Source organism: Nematolebias whitei, chromosome 14 (genome assembly GCF_014905685.2).
Source record: "Nematolebias whitei isolate Nwh7 chromosome 14, NemWhi1, whole genome shotgun sequence".
Classification (NCBI taxonomy): domain Eukaryota; kingdom Metazoa; phylum Chordata; class Actinopteri; order Cyprinodontiformes; family Rivulidae; genus Nematolebias; species Nematolebias whitei.
In genome coordinates, this window is record NC_056511.1 from 16,621,739 (window position 1) to 16,639,554 (window position 17,816).

Sequence of the window (17,816 nt, forward strand, 5' to 3'; positions counted from 1 at the left end):
GCTGGTTTGAATCACCATAATTAGGCAGCGTCTTACCTGAGAGAAGATTGGCTAACTGAACTAAATACTGGGGCCATTTTCAGCTTTTTTTGTATGTATGCAAGCCCCTTGTTTTTTTGTTTGTTTGCAACTCTTAAATATTCAAATTTCTGTTTACTTGATTTCAAATTTATGTTCCAGGTTGAAGGCTGAAGGTGGCAGTCCAGCTTGGTGTTGGTTCCCTTCCACTCGTGTGTTGTGCATCACAGCTTGTGGGTGAATTTCTGTTCTTGTGTTGCCTAGAAGCATTCTTTTTGTCTTTTTTAGTTGACTGACCACCAGAAAGCCTCAGCCTTGGGCTGAACGTTTGTTTTAAGGATCACTACTGCCTCCATGAAAATTTGTTTTTAACTAGTGTTAATAAAATTTACATTTCATCTTGGAACACAGTCTCCTGCTTACTCGTAAACAAACCTAAGTACCTTTTTGTGAATGAATTATTTCCTTGGGTGAAAGTCCTAGGGTGGCGTTGCAGTAAGTAATTAAAAAAAACAAACAAAAAAACAAACATCCATACACCCAAGCTTGCCACACGGAATTCCAGGTTACAGGAGCAGAGTAAGTGAAGGCCACTAGTGTTAGTATGTTTGCTGCATGCTTTGTTGTTGTTGTTGTGTTTTTTTTTTGCGAGTCGAGGCGGTTCTTCTCGTCCTAAGTATTTCCATTGCATTGTTGACCTTGTGTTGATTTTGCATGACAAATAGACCAAACCTGAACTTTTTGCCAAGTTCGGTCCGCACTGAGGGTGCACTGCAGGTGATTATGTCTTGAGCGTGCACGCTGTAGCTGCAATGACAAAGTGACATTTAGGAGGAGATGTATTAAGGCAACAGAAAAAGTGGTTTAAAGATGAAAATGTACCAGTGTGAGTCTGTGTAAAGTTATTGATGACCAATTAACCAGTGAATACAGGGTGCAGTGATGGGTATGGTAGTTGCAGCCAGATATGAATCTTATTCAAGTCAATAATGAGTGTTACACCTCCCTGATGGCCACGTAGTGGTACCTGATGCGTCTTCCATGTAGCGCCGCGAGCAGGTGAAAGTCATAGATCTTAACGATAATATTAATACTGTACAGTATTTATATTAAGAGTACCACTGTCTGCAGTTGCCCTCTCCAATATGGCCACTAATTATCTCAAACTGTCGGCCATCCACATGATGAGGATCAGTTCCTACTTAAGACTGCAGTTAAGTGCTACTGTTCGCTGGAGCATCAACCCTTAATGGTATTTATACCTCTGACCTGTATATTTACTGAATGTACATCTACTTACTTTGCTTCTCTTCTTTCTAGTCATCCTGCCTCCTTGGTCCCGGTCCAGTCCTTCGCCTCCTTGTGCCTTGCCTCCCCAGTCCTGCCTGACAAACCTGGCCTCTCATCCCTGGAGCTCCCCTTGGATCCATTCTGTGCCTTTGCACCTCCTCCAACCTGTAGGAGAAACATTTACCAGATTAATATTCCACTTGAACCAAACGGTCAAATCCACCTGACCATCTCCTTCCTCCCCAGGAGCTCCAGAGGACCAACTGTAACTCTTATCACTGTAAATAACAATTATCTTTTGCAATCCTGAGTCTTGACTCGTACAAATGAGTTCCCTGAGCTGTAACATACATTATATAAGTTTTGTGATGTATGTAAAAATGCCACAAAGCTGCGGTGCTACGGTTGGACCAACCAAAGAGAAGGAAAATGTCGCATTTCACAAGTCAGCATATTTGATCTTTGTATTGACATCAATGTTAATGTGATTCAAACATAACTGAAGATAAAAATGTAACTGCTTAAAATGAGCCTATAATGTTGATGTAATCACTGTTTATTGAATTGGCTAGTAGATATTAGCTTCTGTGGCATGCATGTGTAGCACTGTGCTGAGTCATGCTACAATTTAGCACAAATTATTATATAGTACAACCTTGTATTACCTCTGATTTATGTAATATTTACATAGCAGAAAATATATATTTGACGTGTGTTTCCTTTCCACAAAGCTGACTTATTGAGAAGATGGTCAGTCAATATCAGTAGAGACTAGTTTCATCCTTCAAAGTATCTACGGGCATGTGGTGAGCGTTTTCTAAGTGTCGACTATATAACAGTTAAATAATAATAAATATACGTTTTTCCCAATACAGTTATGCAACCCTTTATATGTAATTTCTGAGTTGTGTGTGTGTGTGTGTGTTATTGACTGACTACAGATCTAGTTTAAATCATTACCAGTGGTGGGCACAGCTAGTCAAAAAGTTAGCTTCGCCAAACACTAATTTGGTGACTAAAAAATTAGTTTTGCTATCGCTAAACATTTAAACGGATAAAAATTATCCGAAGCTAACGCTAAAGCACTAACTTTTATCATACACTGCTGTCACTGGCACTGTCCGACTGTCTGTAATGTGGCGATGTAAGTGAACACAACTCGAAACGGTTCATGAATCACAAGTAAAACGTCCATGTCCCATTCAGAAGGGAGCTTCCAGAAATGTTCATTCATTCATTCAACCTTTATTTATACAGGTTAGTCTCAGTGAGCCTCAAGGACTCATTTACAAGCGAGACCTGATTTAAACAAAACACAGATGACGACATTAGACAATCATAAAAAATGATCAAACGAAAAGCAGATGGAAGAAATGTGAAAAAATTGAACCAAAGCAGCTACATTATAAAGCCATATAAAATACTAAAAACAGAAACATGTCTGCATTAGTTTTTGCCATGAACTTAACAGGTGTTTACAGCCCCTCAGAGAGGTCAACGTCGAGAGCTTCAGATTTTGTTGCAAGATATTCCAGGAATATTCTAGGAGCGGAGTAGAAGAAGGCCCTTTTGCCTAGTTCAGTCCTCACTGAGGGAACACTGCAGGTAATAATGTCCTGAGAGCGCACGCTGTAGCTGCACTCACAAAGTGACACGTAGGAGGAGATGTATGAAGGCAGCAGACCAAGAAGTGGGAGAGTCTGTGTGAAGTTAATGATGACCAGTTAACCAATGAATACAGGGTGCAGTGACGGGTACAGTAGTTACAGCCATTTATGAATCAGTGCACAGTGATAGACAGCGTCCAACATCTGCAGGGTGCTTGTCGGAGCGTTCATGTAAATAATGTCACCGTAATCAATGGAGGGAAGGAAAGTAGCAGTTACAAGGTGTTTCTTAGCATTCAGAGTTTGGATCTATTTCTAAAAAATAAACCCCGTTTTACTTTCAGTTTCTTTACAAAGTTTTCGATGTGGAGCTTCCAAGAGAGATGCAAGATACCAAAGTATTTGTAAGAATTGACAAACTCAATAGGGACACCATTCGAAGATAAAATAGAAGGAAGGACTGCTGGTACCAACTTCCTGTTTGAAAACAACATCCCTTTGGTTTTGTCAGCATTTAGCACCAGTTTGAGATGGAACAAATCGGACTGGATGATGTCAAAAGCAGACTAAAAGCTGGAAAACCTTAGCAACGGTTATAACTCGACAGTGTTGTCAGCATAGAAATGTAAGGCTGCATCAGGAATGAACTGACCTACGTTATTTATGCAGATTGTGAAAAGAGTGGAACCTAAGACTGAACCTTGTCATCATCTGAGAGCAGGTTGAACCCAAATACAGGCAAGACACAGGGAACTCGGAAAATAAAATAAACTGTTTATTTACAGAAAACTAAAGGCTGACTTGGCAGCAAAACTGACACGTAGACGACGAGGGGATCACGAGAGAGCAGAGACAGACCATGGCAACAACGGGAGGACAATAGACAGGGAAACAAAGACAAGACGCAGGATTTATAGGGACACTGGGTAAACAGAAACAGCTGGGAAAAGTGACAGGTGAATGACAGGTGCTAATTACATGAGGGAAAATGTATGAGAGCAGGAACAGGCCACAAGGGGGAGATGACACAGGGAAACATAATCCTCACACTTGTGGAACTCTGTTAAGATGGCTGGAAGAAGAACCGTTATGTTGAACACATTGCCACTGATTTGAGAGATCCAACCAAGTGTGATCTGAGAAACCAATTTCAGAGAGATAAGAGCTTATGACATAAGCTATCATGATCCACGTGTCAGAAGCTTTAGACAGGTCTAAATAAAGTGCAGCACAATAGTCCTTAAATTAATCTGGTCCATCAGAACCAGATTCTGTTGTGCTGAAGCAGAGAGATGCATTCAGTGTGTGTCAGACATCTCCCTTCTGTCATTTACTATGAGTTAGCTCAATTTAACCATCCTCTTTGTGGTTAACTACTTTTATAAACCAACTATAGGTAGTTGCTGTGCGTCAATGTTAATATTTTCTCACTAAAATTTGTTTGTATTAAAGATGTGTGAAGAAATGTGTGAGAGAGTCACATCCCAGAGACAATGTTTTAATGTTGCTCCGCTGTGGTCGGCTGTCTTGAATGCGGTCCGTCAAAAAGTTGTAGACGCACACCCAGTGATTACTTTGAGAGCAAAAAGTGTCTACTGGTTCACGAGATATTTTGCTAACACTACAGACAAGTGAACACCCCCCCCCCCCCCCCACACACACACAGATATAATGAATGTAATTGGAAGAACCCAACTGAAAATAAATGTCTGCAATGTTTGTGTTTTGTTTTCCCCATGTGACCTAAATTAGAAACTGCTGATAATGGTTAGAAACTGAAAGAGGTTTCTGCTTTGAAATAACTTGACATCAGTTTAGAGACATACCTTTAGCAATGTTAGTGATTTTGGGAGTTTAATCAACATATTAATACATTTTGCAGGGCGGTAACTTTATTTTTGAGAGGCCTTTGCATAACAGGAGACAGCAAAAGAACTCACCTCATCTGATTGGATTAGGCTCCAAAATCTGTCAGGCCAACAAGAAATATGGACAACGTTTCCACATCAAAGAGAAGGCAGAGGAGCGCTGTTTGTTGTGAAGGAAGCGGTGAGGATGTCGGCCAGGTGTCAATCGCAGCGGAGTGTCGAACCTAATTCCTTACAGTGTTTGGACACAGAAGAGCAGCCTGTGTCCTTGTGCACAAATGAGTTTGTCACATAAAGTATATTTACATGCAGCGCAAATAAAGAAGTTTGTGCCTTGATTTTTATGGTCTAATGCTCATTTTGGGCTGGAGGCAATGAAGAGGGAAAACACAGAGAATGGCCATAAACAAATGAGTCTTTAAAAAACTCGGAGACGTCCGCCACTTACAATAAAAACAAAAGCTGCTGATGTTTAGCTCCAATGTGTCCCAATTTTATTTACATTTTCTGCACTTTAATGACCATGAAGCGAGTCCAAATGTTTTGTGAGTCTTCTGGTGAAGATGTGCACAATTATGTTACCGTACTTTATGCCATACATGTCGCACCGCCGTATAAGTCCCATCAGTCCAAATATGTCTAACAAAGTGGAAAAAAACATAAATAAGTCACTTTGTCGTAGAAGTCACATCTGTTATGTGTCACCGCTGACCACTTGGAAACGTGGGCCGGTGTTGTACCAAAAGTCAATTGGTTGCTAAATGGCGGCTGTGGGAGCGTGCGCGGGAAAACTTTAACAAGAATTTAACAAGATTAACACTTAAAAACAATTATTTGTTTGCTTGAAATTATAGCAAAGGTGTGTCTCAGTTGAACTTTTCCTTAATAAATGCACTTTAATGGTCAAATCAGCTGCATTTAGCTTGGGCGGCGGGGCGAAATGCAGCTGATTTGACGTTTGCTCCAGGAGTTCTGGAGAGAGACGAAGGTGACCTATATGGCAAGCCTAAAAGTGGCTATTAATGAGACACTTAGCTTGCCATACAGTTTGAGCACCCTCTATCGTCTGAAAATGGTAGTGTTCAATATTTTCCATGTCAGAATGAATGAAATTGTCAAATCTCAGCCAAAAATTGGTTTATAAATATGGGGAAAATATATATTAGTTGCTTTGGTGTATAAGTCGCAGGACTCGCAAATTTATGCAAAAAGGTGTGACTTATGTGGCAAAGAATATGATATATATATATCCCTTTGTTGAACTAAAAATGCACAAATGTAAAGAAAATGATTCAAATAAAACAATATTTTGAACTTTATACCACAGGTTTAAAAGAATTCACAGCAAAATTCTGGAAATTGTATGATGCTCAAAACTAATGAAGCTCTTCGAAGCAAATCCAATTAAACATTGTCTGCTTCTTTAAAGGTCAAAGATGAGGTAAAAGTTCCACACTGAGGGAACTGTTTCTCAATAAATAAAAACTGTTTGTGAATTTTTCTTTTAATCACAGACTATTTGTGCTTTTTAATAATGATTTCTGAAAAAAAGCACAAGGATAAAAAAATAATATTGAATAGTTTTTTCACATCCTCAGCTTTCACCTATAAAAATCAGAGTGCTGAAAAATGAGAAGTAAAACAAAGTTGCTTCAAACCTGAAGGAAAAAGAGGAAAATGTTTTAGTTTTCCTAATGCTCACATTGATTTATTAACAGAAGCACCTCAGAAATTAAGAGAAAACTTTGGTTCAAACTTTATTGATATGTTTGTGTTAACACGTCTGGCATATTGTCTCTATTTCCAGTCAAATAAAGTTTAAGCTTAATTGACAGTTTATTAAGGCTTATAACCTTTTGGGTGCACAAATTTATTGATTTTTATGCTTGCCAGCTGCACTGAACAAAACATTTTATGATGTAATACAACAAGATTCTGTAAGCTTTTCCACAACTGTGTAATATTAAAATGTATTTAACTGTTAACTGATTTGTACCATGCACTATATCAGCTTAAAGGTAAATAAATAATGACTATATGCTTTAAAAACAGAATTTGAAACTGTCACCTGGAGAAATATTTTCTCTTTCTATTTCTGTGCCAACAGGAAAAAAAAAGAACTTTAATGACAAATAAAATAAATGAAAAAAAAAAACCGTACAATACAATAAGAATGTTTTAAATGTGATTATTTTATTAGTCGTCTTGTTTATATATTGAGCTCCTCTCTAGCTCGTGACCAGGTTTCGACTGGTCCATTTGTTTAAAGTATCGATACTTTCTTGATCTAAGTCATGTGATGCTCAGCTGGGCTCAACCCGTGGCTGTGATGGTGCATTGTTCTGGGTCAAAGTGAGAAACTTTATTCATCTGTTCAAACTTGTTTTTTTTTCTCTCAAGTGACTTGTTGCGACAACGTTAATGGATCAAAAGTTGTGTGCAAGAAACACACAAAAAAAAAATCTGATCTGGAAGGAGTTTGTGTTTTGCGTCAGAAGTCTGGCACTAACCTGGGAAGTGTCTGTGCAGCAGGAAGAAGAAAAAAAGTTGCCCCATTTGTCACCTTCACCTGCGGCCTCTTCATCACAGACGTGCACATACACACGCGCGCGCGCGCACACACGTCGTTTTGTTTTGCATGCGCGACAGGAGGCTGCGAGTTTTGACGGAGAGGATGCGCCACAGACGGATGCCTATGATTCTGAATTTAAAGTGCACTTCTGTCTATTTACTTCCAGATTGTCGTGTCGTCGATGAGTCTTAACAAACTTAAGCCAACTTTACAAAGAGACGCTGCCGGCTGCACAAACCTGCTGCGTGAATCCCTTTAAAACAAACAATTTTGGACAAATCCATCTGTTTTTGTTGCGTCCGCAGATGCTCAGTCTGGTCTAAACGCGCGCTGCGCATCTCCACATCAAAGACACGCGCTTTTAGGGACTGACAACATCCAGGGAGGGGTGTGTGTGTGTGTGTGTGTGTGTGTGTGTGTGTGTGTGTGTGTGGGGGGGGTGATAAGCATATAAAACCTCTGGGTGCATTGCGTTGTCACAGTGCCAACAACTTGGACGTGCTGTTGATTTGAGCATCCGCGTGCAAAATGGCTCACTGGTTGGATTTGAGTGGTGGGGACGTTCCTGAGATGTTTTACTTAGAACAGCACCCGCCAGTTACGCGCCCGGGCATGAACGACAATAATTACGCACAGGAATCCAGCTCAGGTAAGTTAATGTTTTACCTTTGGGGCGCAACGCTTTGGATTCAGAATCATCTGCCGCTTGTTGTTTGCTTTTAAATTTGTCTAAATAACTTTAACATTCCAAAATCTGAGTTGATATCAGCACCAAGTTGATTTTATAGCATTTTGAACCATAATTAACGAGACGTCGCTCGTCCTGCAGCGCGCAGGGATGCTGCGTTCAAGTGTCGCTCGGACACCACGCGTCGACGGAAGCGCACCACCTTCACCAAGGCGCAGCTTAGCCTGCTGGAAGGGACCTTCTCTGTCACACAGTACCCCAACATTAAAATAAAGGATTGTCTCGCCGACATAACCGGTCTACCGGAGTCTAAAATCCAGGTACGAGACGTTCCGCACTTGTTGAACCCAATGTATTTCGTTTTAACTGAAAACTGAATCTGTTGTTTTCACAAGGTTTGGTTTCAAAACAGACGCGCTCGCCACTTTAAGAGCAAGAAACTAAGCAGAGAGGCTTCTGGACTTCATGCAGACCTGCAGCCGGAGTTCATCCTAAACGCACGCGGCATTCAGCTGGACCCGGGTCTGCCGTCCCCACCAGGATACCCCGCTCCAAGTCTGCCTCAGTCCTCCAGGCTCTCTACAATCCGGAACCCCGACTCATCTACATCCTGGCACCCGCGCGGATCCTACCAAGACCACTGCTCAGACTTTTCTGATTTGTGTGAAAACGTGCACACGTACAGCGGACTCGATGATTGTTCGGAGGCTTTCCTCGGAGACGCGCACGGATCCCGGCTGGAGTGCAGCAGCTCTCATCCCGAGAACAACGAGACCCTCCTGCAGGACCCCAACAGCCCCCAGGAGTCTCTGGAGGACCTGTCTGATCTGGACCTCCAGGATCTACTGGGCGACTTCAAGCCGTCAGATTTGGACATTTCTGTTGCAATAATGATTGATGACCTTTTTGGACTGTATCACTAAAATGTGTTTATCTCGACTCATTGAGAACTATTTCAGTGCTGGTATTTATAGTATGCTGTGAAGAAAATATTAAAACAGATTGAACAGAAAAATGAACATGTATTAAGATTTATTTTTAAAATTATATTCATCGCACCACGTGGCGCCGTGGCTTAGTTGGTTAAAGCGCCTGTCTAGTAAACAGGAGATCCTGGGTTCGAATCCCAGCGGTGCCTTTTCATAAAACGTATTATGACGTACACCGAAAGCATAATGTGAAACTATTAAAATTTTTTAACGTAACAATCATAACCCCTTAACAGAACCCCCCCCCCCCAAAAAAAATCTGAAACTAGAAAAACAAATCATAACTAGTTTTTTAATCCTTACACAAAAGTTTGGTCTCTGTAAACGTAATATGCTGAAATTTTAACCTCTGCGGTTTTATGATAACTATAGAGAAATGGCATTTCCTGCAGAAATGCAGTGTGAAGTTGCTTTTAGCTGCGAAAATGCAGTGAATGCTTATTACGTTAACTTAAAAACCAGCAGAACGAACACATATTTGCTGAACTGGGTTTAAATAAGCAGAATGAGCAAGAAAATTAGGAAATTAGTTAAAAAAAAGAGCTGAAATTAGAAAACAAATAGCTGAAAAGTAGCTGAAAAGGCAAAAAAAAAGCTTAAACTACCAGAAGGTAGGAACCCCGGAGGGGACATGGAGATTTTTTTTTGGTAACTACAAACCTAAACTTTTTTTTTTTTTTTTTTTTTTTTTTTTGCTAGTCAACACATTCTGACAGCAAGCTTTTTGAAACCGTCTCTTGTCTTTGTGTGAATAAATGAAACAAAACAGGATTTTAATTTGTAACCAGAATACTGTTAAAACAACTCATAATGAAGGCAAATTATGCTACATATTCAATGCATAAAAAGAAGGACAAATGCACAAAAGAGTGCGATTAAAGCACTTTTTATTTTATTTATGAGGCTGTAAACAGAATGTTTTTATTACTGCATTTTGTCCAGCAGAGGGCGACATGCCTTTAAGAAATTACTCCGCACAGAGTCCTGTAATATACTTGTCAAATGCAAAAAATACCCAGCAGAGGTCAGTGTGTGCACATAAAATGATGCCGTGCAGAAATCACAGACCTGCATCACCCAAAAGTACATTTGAGAGAACTTTAAAAGGTTGTGAAAAAATGCATTGTAAAAACAAGTTGAAAATAATATAGGAAGCAGTCAGCACTAAAATGTAAAACTCATCCTCCTACAGCACACATTATGAATTTATCATCATGATTAATGTTCCAACAACAAATGTGATGGAAAAGGAACTATACTGAGCTCAAAGAGATTCAAACGCAGTGGATTTTCTCCTTGGCTCATCACTTCTCTGCTTTGGATGAATCGGGCGCCTCCTCACGCTTGCAGCCCAGCCAGTATTTTGCAATGGATCGTGGGTAAGGAGGGCTGGCATTGTCCACACGTTTTGTCTGCAGAGCCACTCTGTAGTACTTGTCTGCAGTCATGAATAAAAAAAAAGGCAGATGAATTAAAAGTTGTTAAGGCCAGAACAGCAATGTGGAAAGGTCCTGTTATAGATATCCATATATATTTATACCTCTTATGAAAAAGTACACATTTTGAACTGGGGTGTAGTCCTGAGCTGTGGTTTCATCAGCGATGCCGCTGTAATCTTCGCTGAGGTCAAACCAGTCGTTGTAGAGCCACAGATCATCAAAAATATCGCGACTCTGCCTTCTCCGATGCCAGCCTCGCCTCTTGCTGGGCCTCCTCCTTCGACTGCTTCGCCTCCTCGCAGGTGGAGTCGATGCCGTGGGACTGGAACTGAGATAAACTTTACCCACCATGGCCGCATCTACAGGGGGCCTGACGCCGAGCCAGTCTCTACTGATGAACTGAGGCCTAATGTTGTCACTGCTGACTGAAGGAGAATGAAGGAGAATTAAAAAAACAACTCGGAAAATAAAGTGACATCAGAAAGACGTGTGAAAAACATCTATGGTGGGGCCTTACAAGAACTTCCAAAAAGATCAGTGAAGAGATCCTCCAAGGTTTGATCGCACATCAGGTCCGTGTATTGTGTGAAGAGCACAGAGGGGGAAGCTCTGCTCATCTGGATACACTCTCCGTGGGACGGCTGGTGCTTGAACTCATACTGGTAATATTTATCCCCTGAAGCAAAAAATAGTTTTTCATCCGAAGACAGTTTGACAACACTTTATTTTACTCCCACAGTTTACAAAACAAATTATTTTCTGAACTTGAGTGGACATATATCCTTAAATTCACTTGGAACAACATAGTTATTAAGTAAAACAGTAACAATGTTCTTTTGCAATCCTAGACATGTTTTGCTTCTTGAGTCGCCCTCTTGTGGTCAATTAAAATATTGCAGGTTGATTTCACTGTGGCCTCACTTCTCAGACTATTTAATCTTTACATAAAGGAAGAATATATGAAAAAATACAGTAAAGAAAAAAATGTTATCTCAAAATTTAGGCAAGTTTTAGAAACAATTATAAAGAGCAGTATGGTTTGTAGCATAGGTCTTGGGTAAAATATGTAAAATATTTAAAAGGGATGTATAAATATCAGTACAAATACCTTTAAAGAAGTAAGCTTTCTCCTTTCCACGATGATTTGGTGCCGGTACAGCAAATGCCGCATCAACATCATCTGGTATTCCTTCAAAACCAACAGAAATGTCCCTTGGATAGTCCTCATCCAAGACATCACCATCGAACCTCCAGTACTTTTTACCCTAAAAAGCACAAAGTGTGTAAAGTGAAAAGTGGCGGGCTTTGACAATAGTCAACACCCTCGATGATGAGCGCAGACTTTTCAGAGTGAATAATTGACTCGGTTCTGGGAAACGGTTCACATTTAACCTCACCCAGATTCTGCAAAGCACTTTACAATATTTTCCTCTCAACCATTCAAACAAGCGGGGAGGTAGTGTCCTGCCCAAAAACACTTCGGTGCAACCTCAGAGGATTCTGATTCATTTGTAAGTAGATTTAATTGAACTGACAACCACAAACACTGTGGTACAACTATTAGTTTAAACCAGACGTGGGCATCGAGCAGCCTGAGGGCCAACAGTGGTCCATGGACCATTTGGCTCCCAAAACTCTTAACTGAAAAGAAAACAACTTATGAATGAAACTTGAAGTTTAAAATAAACATCTGGGGTCAATAAAAACCTTTAAAATAAGGCTATTTAGACCTTAAAAACTCCCAAACTTAAATATATAACTTTTTAAAATCTCATATTTAGGTTAATATATTATCACAAGAGCCATTTTACAGAAACTATGCCTTAAATTTCTACAGTGTTGGGGATCATATTTTTATTGAGCGTGCTAAAACTATGGTACAAGAAAAAGCCTGAGAAACATATTTAAATATATTTTTTTAGATTTTGTGTCTTAATGAAATTTTATTTAACAATTCTCTAAGCATCATTTCTATTGCTTTAAATATTTTGATTTGGCTCTTAGGAAAAAAAAAAAGTTGCCCACTCCTGGTTTAAACCCTCCTGCTGTCCTTGGGTCAAAATAATTTTAGTTTTTGATCCAAGGACAGCAGGAGGGTAAAATCATCTGCAACCTAAGTGGAATTCTATGTGAAATTACATTTTCATGAAGATATAAATTGTTAAAACCTGCTCTAATTTATCTATCTGTCTGAACTGCTGAAACAAACAGGCATGTAAAGTTCTGAAACAAAGATTTTCCTAAGTTTAATGGCTGAATGTGCTGTTTATTGCTCGCTCCCAGATGACACAAGTCCTACCTTAAAGATGTAAGACTTTCCTTGGCAGTTGATGCGTGTGAACGCAGCGCTGACGGGCCCAGAGATCCCCCACACATCCTGGATGAGTTTGGGGTAACCAGGAAGTACGGATTTGTCGTCCAGCTCAAAGAAATACTCCCCTAGAAGAAGAGCTCATTTAATGTGAGGTGCTGTTTGCAAATGTCATTTTCAGGTTGGCATTTAAAAAGTTGAAAATAGTTCATTTCCATTTCATCCTCTCATAGAATAACAGAAAACAAAGTTTGATGCCACGTGTGGCATTTTCAAAAATGAGAAAACTTTATATAAAAGAGTTACAACAGGAGATAAGACTTTTATATGTTGACACTTTACAACTAAATCAGTGTTAAAGGTTCAACAAAGTTCAGTCAGGTCATCTGGACTGTTTCTTGTTTTGCTGAGCCATTTCGCCTTTCATCCAAAGGACTTCTTCAATCTCAGGAGCCACCAAACAAACTGACTCCCACCAATAGCATACTCCATAGTGGGAAAAACACAGTTTGCTGGTGCTAAAAACAGTTTTTTTTCCCACTATGGCGTATGCTGTTTGTGGCAATCAGTTTGTTTTGTGGCTCCTCAGATTGAAGAAGTCCTTTGGATAAAAGGCGAAACGTCTCAGCAAAACAAGAAACAGTCCAGATGACCTGACTGAGCATTGCTGGATCAGTATTAAAGGTGTTTTACTCTCTTTATTTTATCCTCCCAACCTAAAAGAACTGTTTCCTGGAAGAACAGAACAAACTAAAAGGATGAAACACTAATCTGTGTTTAGATCAAATTAAAGTATAAAAAACTGTGTGCGTGTGTAATCTATAAACTTTTTTGTGAAATACCAGTAGATAGATTTAAGACATCTAAAACCCGGGTCTTTAGTGAACCACAACAGTTTTTACCCCTGAACGCGTAGATTGAGCCGTTCTTCAGCTGCAGAAAGGCATCGAAGGGTCGACCGCTGCAGGGTGCTGCGTCCGGGTCATCAGGAGGCGTGGGCCCCGCGGTGGTGGTGGGTGGGGGCGTTGATGAGGGCAGGACTGTGGGTGCAGCTGTGTTCACAGTGGGTCTGAGGGTCGTGGTGAGCTCAGTAACGTTCACATCTTCTGCCTCTTCAAACGCGTCTCCTCGAGAAACTTTGAGCAGAACACACAGACACGTGATGATGTCGCCATTAAAACTCAATCACTCTGTGTTCATTGAAAGGTGAAGTCTGACTATAACACTGACTTTTCCTGGGGCAGATGGTGTTAAAGTCCCTGCAGCAGCTCCCATAGTACACACACATGGAGTCACACTGGCACTTCTTCTGCGGGTCGAAGGAGCCACAGCGGCCCATGCAGGACTCTGTGGAAATACAGCTTGTTTGTTTCAGCAATCCAGTCAAACTTTACCCACCAAGAAGAACTCGGGCCTTTTATGCTGTCTAGGTTGTACAACACAAATAAAACAAACAAAAGTTATATAAAGTCCAAAGAAATAATCAGCACAAATGACTTAAAGCATCATAAATAGACATTCTTGAACTTTTTACAGCAGAGCCGTTAATTCAGACCATCTGAGAAGACACATGTTGCAGCAGCTGTTGTAGCAATTCTCCAAATAATCAGCTTTTTAAATGGATTGTTGAAATATTTTCTTTGCAGCTTGAAACTAAAAGAGTTGTTACTGCGGGGAAGTATTGGAAAATTGCGACTCGGCACGCATTCTGATTTTTAAAGGCAATGAAGGTTGGAAACAAACAAACAAAATCATTACTTTTGATAAAACTGGTTTTAGTGTCATAATCATCAAGGCAAGGTAAATAATCTAAATGTTAAAAAAAAAAAAAATCAAATGAAAAACAACCAATTTCACTCAATTGTTTAGAGCAACAAAACAAAAATCAGACAAATAGACGTGTTCTTATGACTTATCGTATGATGCTAAAACTAGCACTGATTGATGGGAATGAAGTCAGAACTTAGAGTAAACTCACCTTCTGCTCCAAATGTAGTGTCCAGCAGAAGGACCAGGCCCAGCAGAACCACTGCTGGGTTCATGTTAACTCACAGCAAAGTCAAGCCTTCAAATGAGGACTGGCGGACTGTGGAAACGCTTTAAACAGTCAGCCAGCTGTCAGATGATGTAGCAACAGTGATCAATAGTTTGGTTTGTCGAAGCAGCTGACCCCTCAGGCATCTGCTCTCCTGGTTGGTCGATGGCTGCAGCAATCATTAAACTGGGATGTTTGATCCCTGTCCCATTTGTCCTGGGAACATCCAAACAGGACAAACAATAATGTCTGATGCTGGTATGTTAAAAATGGCTGAAATGTTATGTAACAAACCAGGATTGATGATGCACACGTGTATCTGTGGTCCTGGGCAGCAGATGTGAATTAATGCATTTATAACAGAAAGAGAGGAAAGTTGTGCAACTACAACTTTTATTGATTTCTGGCAGAAACAACTAAAAACAAACGCAGGGTTTGCGTTCAAATGTATCCTTGGAAACATTAAAAAAAGAGTGAATATTGTAAACTGTAACAAAAACTTGTTGGGTGGCTGTTTTGGACGTCTGCACACAGACGTTATATGTCCTCTCAGTACCAGGCCTCTGCTGCACGCTGAAGGATTCATCCACCTCCATCAAGGGCTGCAGTCAGAGACAAACAGGTTTAAACTAAATCAAGTTTATGATTTTAAACTGGGATCCCAGTAGAAGCTCAGACTGTGTTAAATGTTATGTGTGATTGTAATATGGACTTTGGTTTGTAGTACAGTTCATCTTATTCACTGCCTTATCCATCCATCCATCCATCCATCCATTTTCTTTACCCGCTTATTCCATTTTGTGTCACGTGGGTCGCTGGTGCCCATGTCCAGCAATCACTGTGCGAGGGGCGGGGTACACCCTGGACGGGTCGCAAGTCCATCACAGGGCCACATAGAGACAAACAACCATTCACTCTCTCACTCACACCTAGGGACAATTTAGAGTTACCAATCAGCCTAACATGCATGTTTTTGGTCTGTGGGAGGAAACCGGAGTACCTGGAGAAAACCCACGCATGCACGGAGAGAACATGCAAACTCCACCCAGAAAGGCCCCTGAACCGGGGTTTGAACCAAGGACCTGCTCGCTGAGAGGCAGCAGCTCTACCAGTTGCGCCACCGTGCTGCCTCACTGCCTTATCTCTAGTAGTATTTGATCAGAAACACTAATTGGCAACATTTTCACATTGTTTGAATGTTAGCCAAATAACTCATTGTGCTTATTTCTATGAGAAAAGCTAAAACAAAATAAATATCTGAGTGGCAAAAGAATGAATCTGTTCTAACCAGTAACATTGCAGAGTTGCCAATTTCTTTTTGATGCTTGTGTCATTTTTGTTTAGTTGAACACTACGAGAGCCCAGAACTGAACACTGAAGGACCAGGAGACAAGAGTTAAAAGGTAAGTGAGTTTATTTACAGGTTTTGGAGAAGACAGTGGACCAGGAGGTCTGCAACAAAAGGAATGATGGGTGAGTGTGATTTCTTGGAGCATTGATTCCACAGAGGTGAGAGGAGCAGATGTCCAGAGCGGACAGGCGGGTGCAGAGTGTGAATAATTGTTTGTCTGCAGGGCTGGAGCTGAGTGTTTACCAAAAGGATCCCGGAGTCAGACCCAAGAACCAGGAGACTGGTCAACACAGGGGGATCAGGACCAGGCTGCAAGGGATGCAGGAGTCATGTAAGTAAGTAATTAATGCAAATTATTCAGGGGTTGTCGGTTTAGTCACCATTGCAACGCAACGCTTCAACGGTGAACTGAAGTCAGTCAAGGCCTTAAGAAGGTTAGAGCAGATAAAATGTCCAGCAGAGGGAGTTCATACCACAGATCCTAAAAAAAGTTATTTTGTTTTTGTTAACCCATCAGTTGCTCATTTGGTTACACGTGCTGTTATTTTAATCACACTTCAGACAGTCAGACAGATACTTACATACATACTTTATTAATTCCAGGGGGAAATTTGAGGCATCCAGTAGCATGCTCTAATTATACAGAAAAAAGACACATGTGAAATAATCAAGAAAGAAGCAGAATGCACACATTTTGAAAAGACAATATTCACATGCACAAGGTGGTAGGGAGTACTACATTCATGATTAACTGATATATATTAGCATACGCACACACACACACACACATATAGACTCATATATATATATATATATATTTATATACATACACATAAGTGTTCGGGGTGCTGCAGATTTACAAGGCTCTATTTTTACCGTACGGGAAAGAGTTGAACCGTCTGATGACCTGAGGGACAAAGGACTTCCTGAATCTGTTTGTGGAGCAGGGCTGGGACAGCAGTGCACCGCTGAAGGAGCTCCTCTGCTTCATGATGGAGCAGTGCAGAGGATGTTCAGCCTTGTCCAGGATGGATATAGCAGCTTACTGAGGGACCCTCTCTGCCACCAGTGTAAGGGACTCCAGCTCTGTTCCCAACACAGAACCAGTTGTCCTCACCAGCCTGTCAAGTTGTCCTGCATCTCTCCTCTTAATGCTGCCTCCACAACACACGACAGCACAGAAGAGGACACTGGCTACCACAGACAGGTAGAAAGTCAGAACGTTTTTTGAACATCAGCAGTAGTTTCCTGCAGATACTGAAGGACTCAGTCTCCTCAGGAAGTAGAGCCTGTTCTGACCCGTGTTCACTGACCAGTCCAGCCCGTCATCCAGCTGTAATTCCTAAGATGTTTGTAGGTTCTGACCACCTCCAACATCGACCTCCTCAATTGAGACTGACTTCAGGGTGGGCCCAGACCTGTCAAAATCCACTAGCATTTCCTTTGTTGTACTGATGTTCAGCTGTAGATGGTTGGATTTGCATCACACTACAAAGTCCTCAGCCAGGGTCCTGTACTCCTTTTATGACTGATAATAATCCATAAACTCATCAGCTGTCCTGCTCTGGACGAAACAGACTCAGAGACTGATCAGCCTGTCAGCGGAAATGGGGCACAGCTGAACATTTAGACATAATTTAATGTAAAA

At 40.8% G+C, this 17,816-nt stretch overlaps 2 protein-coding genes and 1 non-coding gene across 3 annotated transcripts; 2 read left to right on the top strand and 1 right to left on the bottom strand.

Moving 5' to 3' along the window:
* The first annotated feature begins 7,965 nt into the window (after positions 1 to 7,965).
* LOC119420860 (homeobox protein SEBOX-like) lies at positions 7,966 to 8,966 on the top strand. The gene is made up of 3 exons (XM_037688284.1): positions 7,966 to 8,004; positions 8,185 to 8,363; positions 8,439 to 8,966. The coding sequence occupies exons 1-3, from the start codon at positions 7,968 to 7,970 to the stop codon at positions 8,964 to 8,966; spliced, it is 744 nt and encodes a 247-aa protein (XP_037544212.1). The 5' UTR covers positions 7,966 to 7,967.
* A 141-nt stretch (positions 8,967 to 9,107) lies between these two features.
* Positions 9,108 to 9,181, top strand: trnat-agu. Its single transcript has one exon. It is a non-coding gene; the product is annotated as a tRNA-Thr (tRNA).
* Positions 9,182 to 9,908: 727 nt separating this feature from the next.
* vtnb (vitronectin b) lies at positions 9,909 to 14,852 on the bottom strand. Its single transcript, XM_037687334.1, has 8 exons — positions 14,761 to 14,852; positions 14,013 to 14,129; positions 13,685 to 13,918; positions 12,771 to 12,910; positions 11,580 to 11,736; positions 10,989 to 11,147; positions 10,573 to 10,896; positions 9,909 to 10,470 (listed from the first exon to the last, which is right to left on the bottom strand). The coding sequence occupies exons 1-8, from the start codon at positions 14,822 to 14,824 to the stop codon at positions 10,337 to 10,339; spliced, it is 1,329 nt and encodes a 442-aa protein (XP_037543262.1). The 5' UTR covers positions 14,825 to 14,852; the 3' UTR covers positions 9,909 to 10,336.
* Between the last annotated feature and the right edge of the window lie 2,964 nt (positions 14,853 to 17,816).

Bases quoted from the DNA above. Each gene is read 5' to 3' on its own strand.
- LOC119420860 (XM_037688284.1), top strand. From the start codon at position 7,968: ATGAACGACAATAATTACGCACAGGAATCCAGCTCAG. The intron at 8,005-8,184 runs GTAAGTTAATGT...CTCGTCCTGCAG, and splicing joins CGCACAGGAATCCAGCTCAG to CGCGCAGGGATGCTGCGTTC. The intron at 8,364-8,438 runs GTACGAGACGTT...TGTTTTCACAAG, and splicing joins TACCGGAGTCTAAAATCCAG to GTTTGGTTTCAAAACAGACG.
- vtnb (XM_037687334.1), bottom strand. From the start codon at position 14,824: ATGAACCCAGCAGTGGTTCTGCTGGGCCTGGTCCTTCTGCTGGACACT. The intron at 11,737-12,770 runs GTAGGACTTGTG...TGTGCTTTTTAG, and splicing joins GAAAGTCTTACATCTTTAAG to GGTAAAAAGTACTGGAGGTT. The intron at 10,471-10,572 runs GTATAAATATAT...TCATGACTGCAG, and splicing joins TGTGTACTTTTTCATAAGAG to ACAAGTACTACAGAGTGGCT.